Genomic DNA, 12,181 nt, shown 5'->3' with positions numbered 1-12,181 from the left:
TTCCTCCACCTGAGGTATAGCAAATGGTATTCCATTTTCTTGACAGACTTAGCCCATTAGTGAGCTATTACATTGTTCACTAACAATTGCTCAGTACAAAAGAGAAGAGAAAATGGCCAATTTCAGGTGGAATTCATCACCAACATAATTTCTCTTTGGCATCCTACTGAGGCACAAGGCAAAGTTAGCTTTCTGTGCAGGAATTTGGTCAGTGAGGAGGAATGAGTTCTCAGTCTACCAATAATGGCTGGTTTTAATACATTATTAGGGAGAACCACTCCAGTGCAGACACTAGATACACAGTTCTGATGGAAAGTAATTCTATTGGAGTTGACTTGTTAAATCCTTGAATTTCGAAGGCAAATAGCAATGAGGGGGGAAAACCAGCCAGAATCTGGGACTTCTTCCTTTGTGACCACAATGTGAGTTTAAACTAGGTAAGCGTGTCATGTCTTAGTGCAACTTCCCCCCTTTGCTCTCTGCAGTCTCAAAAGCTACAGCTGTTGCTTGGAAGTTGCACAGTAATATACTGAAGTAGAAGGTCAATCAACTTCACTTTCATTACATATCTTTGGATGTCTCAAAATTATTTTCTTCACAAGAAGGCAGCTTCACACCACGCCTTTGACTTCATTACACACCCCACTCATTCAAAATGATTTATACAGCTGTAGGGGAAGGAATATAAACAACTTATTTTGAGATAGTCTGTAAATTCACATCTTAGTATGCCAGGCACTCTAAAGGCAGTACCAACCTAGAGGCCCTTCTCTCCCTGGAAGTTTGAAGTAGCTTGCCCATAATATATACTACTTTGCCTGATGTTACCTGCTGGCAGACCTTCAAAACAGTGCTGATCAATGCATCTACTTACTCTAGCAAAGCCTGTGAGCACTGACCAGCATATACTTCACAGGAGCTGTGAGTAACAAATTTTGAGCTAAAGAAGTTCAATCAACATATAAGGTAGAACTAAACCTGGGTGAGATCTGGCTGTTACTTTGCAAAGGCCTATCAGTCAAAAACTAATGTCCTGCCCTCACACCCTCCCAAACTTCTAGTTTGTTATACCCCAATTTTCTGTCAGTGAGCGGGACTGCAAAGCCTCGTGAATGTCTTCATTTTTAAAAGGGCTAAAGTGAGCTGGAATCTCAAGGAATTACTATGAACTGAACAGACTTCCAGAAATCTCAATCTGCAACCAATACATTAACTTCGAATAAGCTTTCTCATTCTTTCAGAGCTAAGTTACTAAATACCACCATTACTTTTAAGCCAGTTTAAAAAGGTTCAATTAGTCTTGTTCTGCCTGAACCAAGGTACATTCTTTTCCAAAAAAAAGTTACTGTCAGACTTTCAGGTTTCTCATTCTGGCATTCATCAGTTAGAGCTGTATTTTGCAAGTCACCTGTCCTCACCACAGAAGTTAATTCACTTTCTCTTTTTTCTTTTTTTTTTCCAAAAGGAAGAAATTACTTTTTTTCTTTCCCAAATATTAATGACTAGCAACCACTTCGAGAGAAAACATTGCTGTCAGACACATGTCCTTATGGTACAACCATAATTTGTACGTGCACTCGCATCCCTCGATCCATTTTCCAGTTATACTTACGTCAGCTTTAATCTTTTCATATGACCTGGCATCACAGGAACATACAACATTTTGACTCCCTGTACAACCATAGTTGGTTCAATTCCATATTTCTCCTAGAATTCACAAATAAAAACTTATTAAAGGACTAGGACAGCTGCACAAGCCAGCAGATACTACTACTGCTAACACTACAACTAATTATTCAAAACCATAGGATCCCAACTAGAAAACTTGCTAATGCATGGATGCTGACAGGAGTTTTATTAAGATACATCTGAGCCAATCAAATTAACAAAGAATTTAAAAATAGCCTCGGATGCGTTTACTTAGAGCCATTCTCGTTAACATTAATTCTTTCCAGAATTACTCTGGTTTGAACAACAACTTGATAAAAGAAAAAACAACACCAAAACCAAACCAAAAAAACAAAAACACAAACCAACAACCCAAAACAAGAAAATCCTTTCCTCTCGTCCTGTATTAACCCAGTACAATAGATGATAACTTACTCTGACAGCATTTATGAAATCCAACAGAGTAAAATCCTCTGTCCCATAAATTGTCCACCTGTCCCAGATTGTAAATGATATCCCATTTCTGTTTTAAAATGAGAAAGGTTGTTTGTTACTTTAGAACGTGAACTCAGGCACCTCCTTTAAACACGTATTGAAGAACTGCTATCTCTTCCAGCAACTTGCTGTTTCATCTGGAGCAAAAATCTCTTCCCTCTCTGCTGCCATTTCTCCAGCCCTTTGACCTGGCTAAGCACAAGACACAGTAAGAACTGACTAAACATGGTATCTGGCAATGAACTTAGTGAGTTTTCAGACCTATTGAAAAAATAGCTCTTGCATTGACTAAGATGCAGAAGTGTGTCCAGTCTGCGCAGACAGGATGTTTATTAAAAACCATACCACACATCTAACTCATCTAGATTCTTAAAGCCTCACTAGCAACAGCTTCCACTAGAAACAAAACTAAGCCCTTAAAACCACTATTTTTAAAATTAGGACAGAAGAGTATGTGCTGCATTTTCCAAACAGGAAGTTCTTGAGCAATGCACTATGGGACACCCTTACACCCACCGGTGTAAGAATATCACTTACACCATTAGCAGTACATAGTAAATGGATAACAGAGTTTGATAGCAAGCACTAAGTGACTCATGATCTTCCAAGTTTAAAGAACAACAAAAAAATAACCTTGAAATCTATATGCTTAACTGGAGTATGACCATGAACTGTGGTTCCATCATAGTTCTGCTATGCGAGCACATAAGGCCTTAATCTGGTTATCTGGATTTAATAATTGTACAAACTTCACACTTGTTGTAACGGCTCAGCAAGTTCCAAGCAACAATTACCAGGCTTCCAAATACCACCCTTCTGCCATTGTCCTTCCTACCTGATTTCCGTTCGTCTTACTTCAGCGGTTTCTGTAAAGACCATTATGGGAATGGCTAGGTTCAGAAAACAGTTCTTGTATGCATCAGCTGGGTAGCCACCCACAACTTTGATGAGTTCCAGTGCAACCTGCAGTAAATAAGAATCCCATACTTCTATGCGACCAAACACAGGTTTTAGGTACTGTGTTATCAACACTAGTTTAGTTAAGAGGCCAGCAACTACAGAGTAAGTTGTTAATGAGATGAGCCTTTGTCCAATCAGCAGAGTAAATCACATCTGGAGATGCAACCCAATATGTCACAGAAATCAATTCTGTTGTTGCTAGTGGAAATATTTAAAACGTTCAAAAGTGTTCCTAATGTAGGACTCTTCCAAAATTGATTAATTCAAGACACCTCCACAAAGCATGCAGTGCTGTTGAGGTGCATGGATGTGAACTATTACAGAACCGATCCTTTCCACTCTTGGCAGTGGCACTCTGACAGAAGTTAGTATTAATTGCAGAAAACAAGCCAAAATGCTGATCTCCAACTCCTCTTTCTGGTCAGCAAATCAGAAATAAAAGACCAAGGGCTTACCATATCTAGAACCAAGAGTAACCTTTTGTATTGGTACACGAGAAAAAAAAATATTATTAAGTTTGAAATAAACCCATTTCTTTAACGAGGCTCTGTCAGGGTAGTGTTAATCAACATCCAGACAACAGTGGTTTTAGGCAAGGTACAGTAGGAGAAAGAAATATGCATTTTAAGCATTTTAAAAAGCATACTCACCAGCCCTGATACTGCAGCAGTAGCTGTGGCAATTGCAGGAATAATCTTTCCAGCAATGCGCTTTGTTTTGAACCGATCTGCTGGTTCGATGTTGTACATCTTGGCTCTCAAGTTTGATGCTGCTGTTATGAAATCTATATGCCCATTACTATCATCATCTTTTTCAAAGGAGATGGGCTTCATTTGCAAGTCATCTGCTCACAAAAAAAAAAGAGCAAAAATTATTATTATAAAACTGAAGATGTTCTAAACATAAGTTATAGGGAACTAGAACCTTAACAAATTAAAAATTTCACATTCTGGAGCTTGGTGCCTTACTTATAACTTGCTTTCCCTTGCTAGAAGCAGAAATGCCCCTATCAATACCAGTTGTTAAAAGTGAGTAATGAAAGAAATATCAGCAGAGGTCCATAATTTTATTTTCCTTGCAACACCAGGAATAGATTTTGGACAGTCCTATGGATGCTTCTTATACACCCCACCTCGCTATAGCTCCATCATGTGAGAATTCCTTCTATAAGCTTTTTTTATCTGTAACCATTTCACTATGGACTCAGTAGCATGGGAGACAGATGTTAGGGTTGACACTCCATGGGATGGGATAGAGCTAAGCTAATCTTTCTCTCCTGTGTTCACAGGCTAAAAATGCATGCATGTAGCTGTTGCCCAATGACCTGTTCATGTGGCCAGGCACAAAAATGGGATTCGAACATCTTCATTTTAACACATCTAGAAGATGCTGAAGACGACTCTAACAGCCTTCACAATTTAGGATAATTTCAGATTGATTCCTGTAAGTAGTAACTCTCAACCTTCTCATATCAGAATCACTTTCAGTTCATCTGGGATCTAGCCGGCACCCTTTCCCTCCTTAGAGTTCAATTCCCTGCTGCCTGCTTGCTGTCATCAAGGTTGTACTTACATGCAGGTATAAGAGAACCCTAAAACTTGCAGGAATCTCAGAAATACAGAAGCATAGGATATGTCAAGTAATAAGGACAGTTATCTGCATGGCACTTCAGAAAGCTTTAGATATCAGCTATCTGCTTCTCGCAGAATTACAGAACTGCTTTATCCAAAGACCTGAATGTCATGCTACTGGCAGTGCAATTGCAAGATGTTACTAAGCTATGAAACTACTTTGCACTACTCACTTTCCAGAGCTTCATTGGAAATTATAGACTTCTCCAGCTGGAAAATAGCATTTCTTTCATCCTCACTGCTGACCGGAATATGATCTGGTTTTCTTGCAGTTTCATCAGTCTGTACAACCTGCAAGTGTGTGCAGTGCTTGAGTAATAAAATACATGAACTTTGTATAGCACAGGTGTGAAGTGTACTAGATTTCCTGTCTCCCCTGCAGTCTTTCCTCCCCAGTTCAAGAGAGACATAGACTTACTGGAGCAAGCCCAGCCAAGGGCCACAAAGATCATTTAAAGGACTGGAGCACCTCTCATACAAGGAGAAGCTGAGAGAGCTGGGACAGTTCAGCCTGGAGAAGAAAAGGCTCAGTGGGATCTTACCAATGTGTATAAATATCTGATGGGGAGAATGTACACAAGGCAGAGCCAGACTCTTTTCACCGGTGCCCAGTGACAAGACAAGGTGGTATGGGCACAAACTGAAGCACATAAAATTCCATAAGAAACATAAGAAAATACTTTAAAGAAAATACTTTAATACTTTAGAGTATTAAAGAATACTCTAAAAAATACTTGAAAGAAAATACTTTAAAGAAAAAACAAACAAAAAACCCAAACAAAACTGTGAGGATGGCTGAACACTGGCACAGGTAGCAGAGAGAGGCTGTGGAGTCTCCATCCTTAGAGATATTCAAAACCCAATGGGACACAGTCCTTGATGACCTGCTCTAGCTGCCCCTGCTTGAGCAAGGGGATTGGACTAGGCGATCTCCAGAGGTCCCTTCCAACCTCAGCCATTCTGTCATCCCAAGTCAAAATATCCGTTTTGTCTCACAAGGCAAGCATTCATGAGACAAGTGTTAACACTGGGCAAGAAAATATGAAAACACCCTGGAATATTTGCTAATTTTAAATGATGACAAATGCTAGCCACCGCACAATAATGCTTCAGCTGTTTTGAAGTTAACACTTCAAAAATAAACATAAAAGTAATGACACTTCCTGTATATTACCTAGAAAGAAATAACAAATTGACACTAGTCTTAGATTGCTTTAAAGTTGCTTACAAGTAAAATTTTACTACTTTTATTAAAATAGTATAGACTCATATAAACTTAAAAAAAGCTTGCAAACTTACAATCACACTTGTGCACGGAAAACGATGCTACAACATATCATTTGCAAAAGGCAAAACCCCCCCCACATCTTGCATTTAGCATCTGGTACATAGATACCTTAGTTATATCAAGTTAAAGCAGCCTTGTATGCCACAGTCCTGTTTCCCCAAAACACATTTTAATTTGTGTTCATTTCTCATCAGCATCAATGCAAGAAGTAGTTGGAGATGTGGGACACTGCTTGTGGATTTTTTTTTTCTTTAAAATAAATATCACACTTACTTTGTTTGAAGGTCTGAACTCTGGTACCTTCACAGCTGAAATAATCTTCAAAATAGTTTCCTCTGTCAAATCCTGTTATGGTTTTGAAGAAAAACAATTTAAATTCACATCAACTCAAAAAGGCCCCCACAAAGACTGTATATCCAGCATCATTTCAAAGAATACCAAAACCAAAAAACCCCATAAATATTCAAGGATGTTTCAGTGAAACATCATCATTGAAACACCAAGTGATGTTTCAGTTGCCACAGTAAATCAGTGGTGTGAAGTGCGTAGCACTTGAAAACTGAACAGAACTGAAGTGTAAACGTGACTTACAGGAAGATCCAATTAGAAAAGAAAAAGGCTAACAAGAAAAACAAAGGATAAGCAACACAGAGGCTCTGAGTAGTAAAAAATAAAACTCCCAGACCATAGCTAAGACACTTAATTAAAAAATGCCTTAAAGAGATCTTCTTTCAGTTCAGTTATTATATTGCACAGGAAATAGGTGCATCAAAATAAGAATTCCCAAGTTCAGTGCTTATGTGAAAATACCCAATACACTACTCATTTATTTTCCAGGTTAGGGATTTAAATAAAGAAGACTAAATGTAAACAGTTGCTGAACAGCCAGTGCTGAAGGACAGATTACTTTAAGAATCACTTTAATCAGTTCTTGGAAAGAATTGGCAACTGGACATTGGGCCAAAACTGAAGATGTACATCCAAGTTATGCAATGGGAACGCTGTTACAGTACGGATTACCTTTTCTGTGAAAGGAACACAGTACACCGTTGCGAAGAGTTTTGCTGCGCTCACAATGAAACCATAGTGCCTGAAGAAAAGAGGAAGATAACTATTTTTGTTTGGCTGGTTTCTTACTTCAGTTGCCCAAAGGTTTGCAATCATATTCAAAGAAGTCTTGAAAACACACACAGAGAAACAGAATTTCCACCCTTCAAGTGCACACAGTACAAAACAGATGCCAGATTTTGAGGGACTCAGAAGTCCTCCCCAAAACTAAGGCAACTTTGATGAGAGAAGAGTTATTTAACAAAAAACATATTTCCTTAACCTCTGCAGTCAAGAAAACAATTACAAACGCTCACATGACATCAGTATGATAATAAAACCTTCACCTCAGAAATACTTTGATATTTGCCATGATCTCAGTTTTCACGCAAACTAAAAATGGTGATACAGACAGTTTCTCAAAGCAGGGGTGGATATGCAGCACATAAAGGCTTTTCAATCCTTCAACCACATCAATTTTTAAAATTATCTGTAATATCCAAGCCATCTAGATCAGACCCAAATTGTGATGAAGAAGAAAAGGGGTCCTCCCCTAGGTCATTTTAGGTAGTCAATTTAACTTGGCACATCCTGCATTTCATGATGTGGGCCAATGGGGGTAGAGGGCTACGACAGCAACAACTCAGTAATTCTGTAGTCACACAATAAATGAAATGGGTTGTTCTAAGCCATTCACATTACACGTTGTCAGAACTTCCCACAGCACCCTCCAATCCCATGTCAGTGAAAGTTAAATTACCTGCAGTGAAAGTATGAGACAGCTCACCGAATCTGCCACAGCATAAGACTATGCACTAGTACCTTTCAAGTACCAGTCCAGCTTCTAGTGCTATAAAGCCATTGCCTTGCACTTTCTGCTGTAGGGTGAATTTTATAGGATGCTATAAAATGCATCAGTGGCAGCACCATACTTACAAAGGATCATTAAATTCAAACGTCACTGGGAAAGGTGGCCTCTTTGGTGATTGCCAAAATAAACCTGGTAAGAAGACAGACTTAAGATGAAATCCTAAGGAATCAGGAACAGCAACACGACGTACACCATGAATTCACAACAGGCACAAAAGGGGCATTTGTACTTACTTCCGTCTTTTAATCGTGTATCAAGGGGAAATGAATGAAGGAGCTGAAGAGCCTAGAGGAAAAGCCAGAATAGCTTAGAAATTTGTCATATACAGATTGACATGACCACACTAAATCAAGCCTTCTTTTCGGTAATGATGTAAAATCTTGATACAGCTTTTAAGACACTCCAATACATAGTTGAAGTAATTTAAAGAGTTAAGAAAATATAAGACACCTGTGTCAAGATGGAGAGCTTAAAGACACAAGTACTACTAGACAGAGTGACATGCCCATTCATTCACAGGACAAAGATGACAATGTCACCTCATCTGTCCAAAGTCCAAGCAAGACACTTAATCCAACAAGCAAAGTGTTCCCCCCACCCTGTTGTCACTTTAGCATTCTTGCATACCAATTCACAATTGGGAATGCAATGTTTTCTCAATGTGACAACTACCACCAGGGCTTCCATATGCACAGATATGGTATGTTTATTAATACACAACATAATCATCACATCTTTCCTGCAAAATTACACACACACACACACACTTTAAGCAACACTGTGGATCACATTCTCAGAATGACTGGCTCTCATTTCAGCCAACCTTTCTGTGACAACTTTGAGAAAATCAGGGATATGAAGATGAGCTCAGTAACAAACATTTAGTGGGGGAAACAAAAAGCCACTGTCCTTTAGTAAAAGACAACTCTGATAATCCTGCTGCTCTGGACAAACACAATACCTAGTCAGCCGGAAAAATGCCAAGAAAACTGCACGGAGACTACTGAACGGAGCCACTAGGAGTGAGTTAATAAACCAGACTTAAAAGCGCTACAGTAGAAAGAGGAAGGGATGCAGCATTTTTAAGTTTCAAGTACTGTTCATTATATATGAAGAGATGGAAGTGAGTGCAAAGACTTGGACACCTAGGTATTAGGGCTACTAAGTTTTCTAAAATCCTCATCAGTCTAGCACCACCTCAATTCCAGGTCTTACCTACCTTATGGCTAAAATACTTCTCAAATTTTACTCTTGCTAGTTCCACACATTGAGTCCAACTTCGGGGTCTTCTACTGAGTGTTTTAATAACATGAAAACAGCCTTCTAAGCTCTCCCCTGATTTTATTCTCTAGATAGAGAAGGAAATATTAAAATGTTAAAACAGACAAGATTCCTCCCAATCCAGTCAAACAGTAAATATGTTTTTAGTAAGTTATAGGCAAAAGTAAACAGAGGGTCACTTTGTGAAATATTATCCTTTATGGGATCCTCTCCACTGGGTTTTTCCCTAGGTGCTGTTGTCTACTTGATTTATTTCCACCCAGCCCTATGGACCTGTAGGCCATTATAGACTCACAAGAAAAGATATTAAGCAACTGAGTCTAATTTATTACATAGTTGAATTCACTTGAAACTAAGTCTTCCTTTCATTTTTCCCAGCTGGTTGCACATCAGTGTGACATCTACTATACACTCGCTAGCAGTGCCTCAGTATTTCTGATATTTCTACATCATGTACAGAGCACACATGAGCTAGAGAAGCAGCCCATGAAGAAGACTTTGGCTCTTAATTACAAGACACACCAGAAATACTGTTCCCATGAAAGATTAGCTAATGACTTGGCCAAATAAGTCTTCAGGTTTTCTGAATAAAGTCAGAAAATATTCCAAATCTCACTGAACTTAAACAGAAACAAAATCCGTAAAGCATTAGTTTAAACCCTGTATTTTACCCTGGCAACATTCTCCTACCTGTAAAACTTCTTCTGCAGACGGATAGGTTTGCCAGAATTTGTTAAACAATGAAGGCTTGTGAGAAAATGAACTTTCAAACTAGAAAATAAAAAGAACAAATATGGCATTTTGCAAGAAGTATATCAGATCCCCCACCTTTCCAAATACACACTCAGTTATGCTGAACACCAGTAAGCTTATTCCCTTACCTTATCTCTTGCCCACTGTATCGTATGCTCAATGGCAGCTGGGAAAGACTTCAGAGTGCAAAAAGGTATTTCTTCTTCTGGTGGGTCCCGCTGTAATTAAGGAGAGTAACGTGTAAATGCAGGCTTATCAAAGTTTATTGCTAATAATAGAACAAATAATTTCTAGACTATATAAGTTTAAAACTCCACTGTTATAAAATACAAGGTGGCTTATTTATGTTTAGAACAAAATTTATTTTATGAACACTAACATATCACTTTCTGTTTATGAAGAATGGTCTAAACTCAAAACTGGAAAGCAAAACTGAACTCTGAAACACGAACAACAGAAGAAATTGCCAGCCAGCTTTTCCAAGGTGTGCAGTTCGCATTCACATACACTCTCAACATGAAATATGCCCTTTCACTGAAGGCCAGAAAGACTTTTTTCTTTGTGGACCCTAGCAAGACTGTTAGGATCCTCAAAATCCTGTCTCTGTGCCCACGTGGCACCATTTCATGGTGTTCTCAACCACTGAATCTCTAACTTGTAAAGGCAGTTTCACAAGAATTTAAACAGAGGGATACTGCAAGAGTTTGAAGGTTCATTTCTCCCTTCCCCATTCAAACAGAACTGTTATGTATGCTTGCAGAAACTGGCAGACTAATTCCTACTACAGAGGCTTGTGTTTTTCCTACCTGCCTGTGGAGGTGATATTCACCAAGAACAGAATGAGCAGGCAGAAAGCAGTTCTAAGAAAGAAACCCACAAGTACAAAACCAGTTTGCAATGCCATTGTGGGACTAGGTTCTTATTTAGAAGGGAGTTTTCAAGGGAAAAAAAGTCATTCCCTTGGAAATGCTTCAGAATTTGGACTTTTTCCATAGCTTGTGTTTCCTGATTCATATAGTAGTTGCTTTTAATTATTGGCCTAGGTGTAATCATCAGCTAGGTAGCAGACATGATATCTCCAGTCTGCTCAAATTTTATTACCTCTGAGCTTTTCTTCAGAAACCAAGGAATTAATTATTTCCTAATAGTACTGATCTTCAGCAACTCAAATAGGCCAGTTACTCTAGACAGATACATAAACGATTAAAGAATCGGAGGGCATTATGGGACTAGCTACAGAAGGTAAGCAATGGTCTTAAAACACTTACGTGACTATTATAGGACTCTGTCAGATGGGGCACAATAACTTCCGTGTGTCCTTTTGTTCCCATAGTTCCAGAGTCTATAAGAGGACGCAGGTTTGCTACACAACGACTGACATGGAAAGACACAGATATCAGAATACAGTGTAATCACTACACTCTTGCCTTGCAGACATTACCAGAGTGTAACCAGAATTGACTCTAGGCATTTTCAGAAAAGTGGAAAGCTTACACCAAACTCAAGAAGAGAAGAGATTAAATAAGAGCAGCTATTTCAAGTTAGATCAGGATACCATAAACCTGAGCCTACCTGGATTAGGAGCATTAGTAATTCTTTTTAAATGTAAATGTTCCTACTTATAAATTTAAATACATATTCTTATGCATAAATAATGCAACCTTAAGACTGCCACAGTATTCTCCCCCTCATCAGACCTTGACAGCTATTCATTTCCAAGAACTCACTCCAAGGCCCTCTGCCATGTGAACAGTAGCAGCCGCACAACAGCAGAGTTGGTTTCCACCACGAGTATAAACCCCTTCCTCCCCCCCAGCCAGCATCCCTATAAAGGAGCAAGATACATCTGAACAATTCGTTATCAGATCTTATAAGCAGGTGCAGATCAGGAAGAATAGAAAAGCAGAGTTCACATAAGAACGTGAAAAGCAGCCCTCGCTTCCTTTCCACAACCTACCTATCAATGTATCTCCTTGCCTCAACATTGTCCAAAGCGGTCACAATCACATCTTGCTTCGTATAGAATTCATCGCTGTAAGTGTTCTCAGTGGCTGGACAAACTTTATTAATATATGAATCAATCTTTAAGTAAGGATTGATGTTCAGAGTTGCTTCTGCTGCAGTATAGCTTTTAGGTTTCTGAAAGTATAAATACATATATATATATATATATCTCAACAATATTCG

The 12,181-nt window shown here is 38.7% G+C and overlaps 1 protein-coding gene across 1 annotated transcript in view; it reads right to left on the bottom strand.

The window, feature by feature from the left end:
• The window catches only part of UBA6 (ubiquitin like modifier activating enzyme 6), a 31,561-nt gene that overhangs the window by 458 nt on the left and 18,922 nt on the right, over positions 1 to 12,181 (bottom strand). The window contains exons 20-33 of the mRNA XM_075500794.1: positions 11,952 to 12,133; positions 11,263 to 11,368; positions 10,123 to 10,212; positions 9,932 to 10,012; positions 9,180 to 9,308; positions 8,194 to 8,245; positions 8,026 to 8,089; positions 7,063 to 7,132; positions 6,316 to 6,387; positions 4,928 to 5,045; positions 3,774 to 3,967; positions 2,999 to 3,126; positions 2,104 to 2,191; positions 1,613 to 1,707 (exon numbers count right to left, since the gene is read on the bottom strand). Of these exons, the coding sequence (XP_075356909.1) occupies positions 1,613 to 1,707; positions 2,104 to 2,191; positions 2,999 to 3,126; positions 3,774 to 3,967; positions 4,928 to 5,045; positions 6,316 to 6,387; positions 7,063 to 7,132; positions 8,026 to 8,089; positions 8,194 to 8,245; positions 9,180 to 9,308; positions 9,932 to 10,012; positions 10,123 to 10,212; positions 11,263 to 11,368; positions 11,952 to 12,133 (1,469 nt within the window). The remainder of the gene's footprint in view (positions 1 to 1,612; positions 1,708 to 2,103; positions 2,192 to 2,998; positions 3,127 to 3,773; positions 3,968 to 4,927; positions 5,046 to 6,315; positions 6,388 to 7,062; positions 7,133 to 8,025; positions 8,090 to 8,193; positions 8,246 to 9,179; positions 9,309 to 9,931; positions 10,013 to 10,122; positions 10,213 to 11,262; positions 11,369 to 11,951; positions 12,134 to 12,181) is intronic.

The sequence above is a fragment of the Mycteria americana genome, chromosome 4, assembly GCF_035582795.1.
Source record: "Mycteria americana isolate JAX WOST 10 ecotype Jacksonville Zoo and Gardens chromosome 4, USCA_MyAme_1.0, whole genome shotgun sequence".
NCBI classification, from domain to species: domain Eukaryota; kingdom Metazoa; phylum Chordata; class Aves; order Ciconiiformes; family Ciconiidae; genus Mycteria; species Mycteria americana.
Note: the sequence above shows the minus strand (reverse complement) of the source record. Positions and strands in the feature narration are given on the sequence as shown.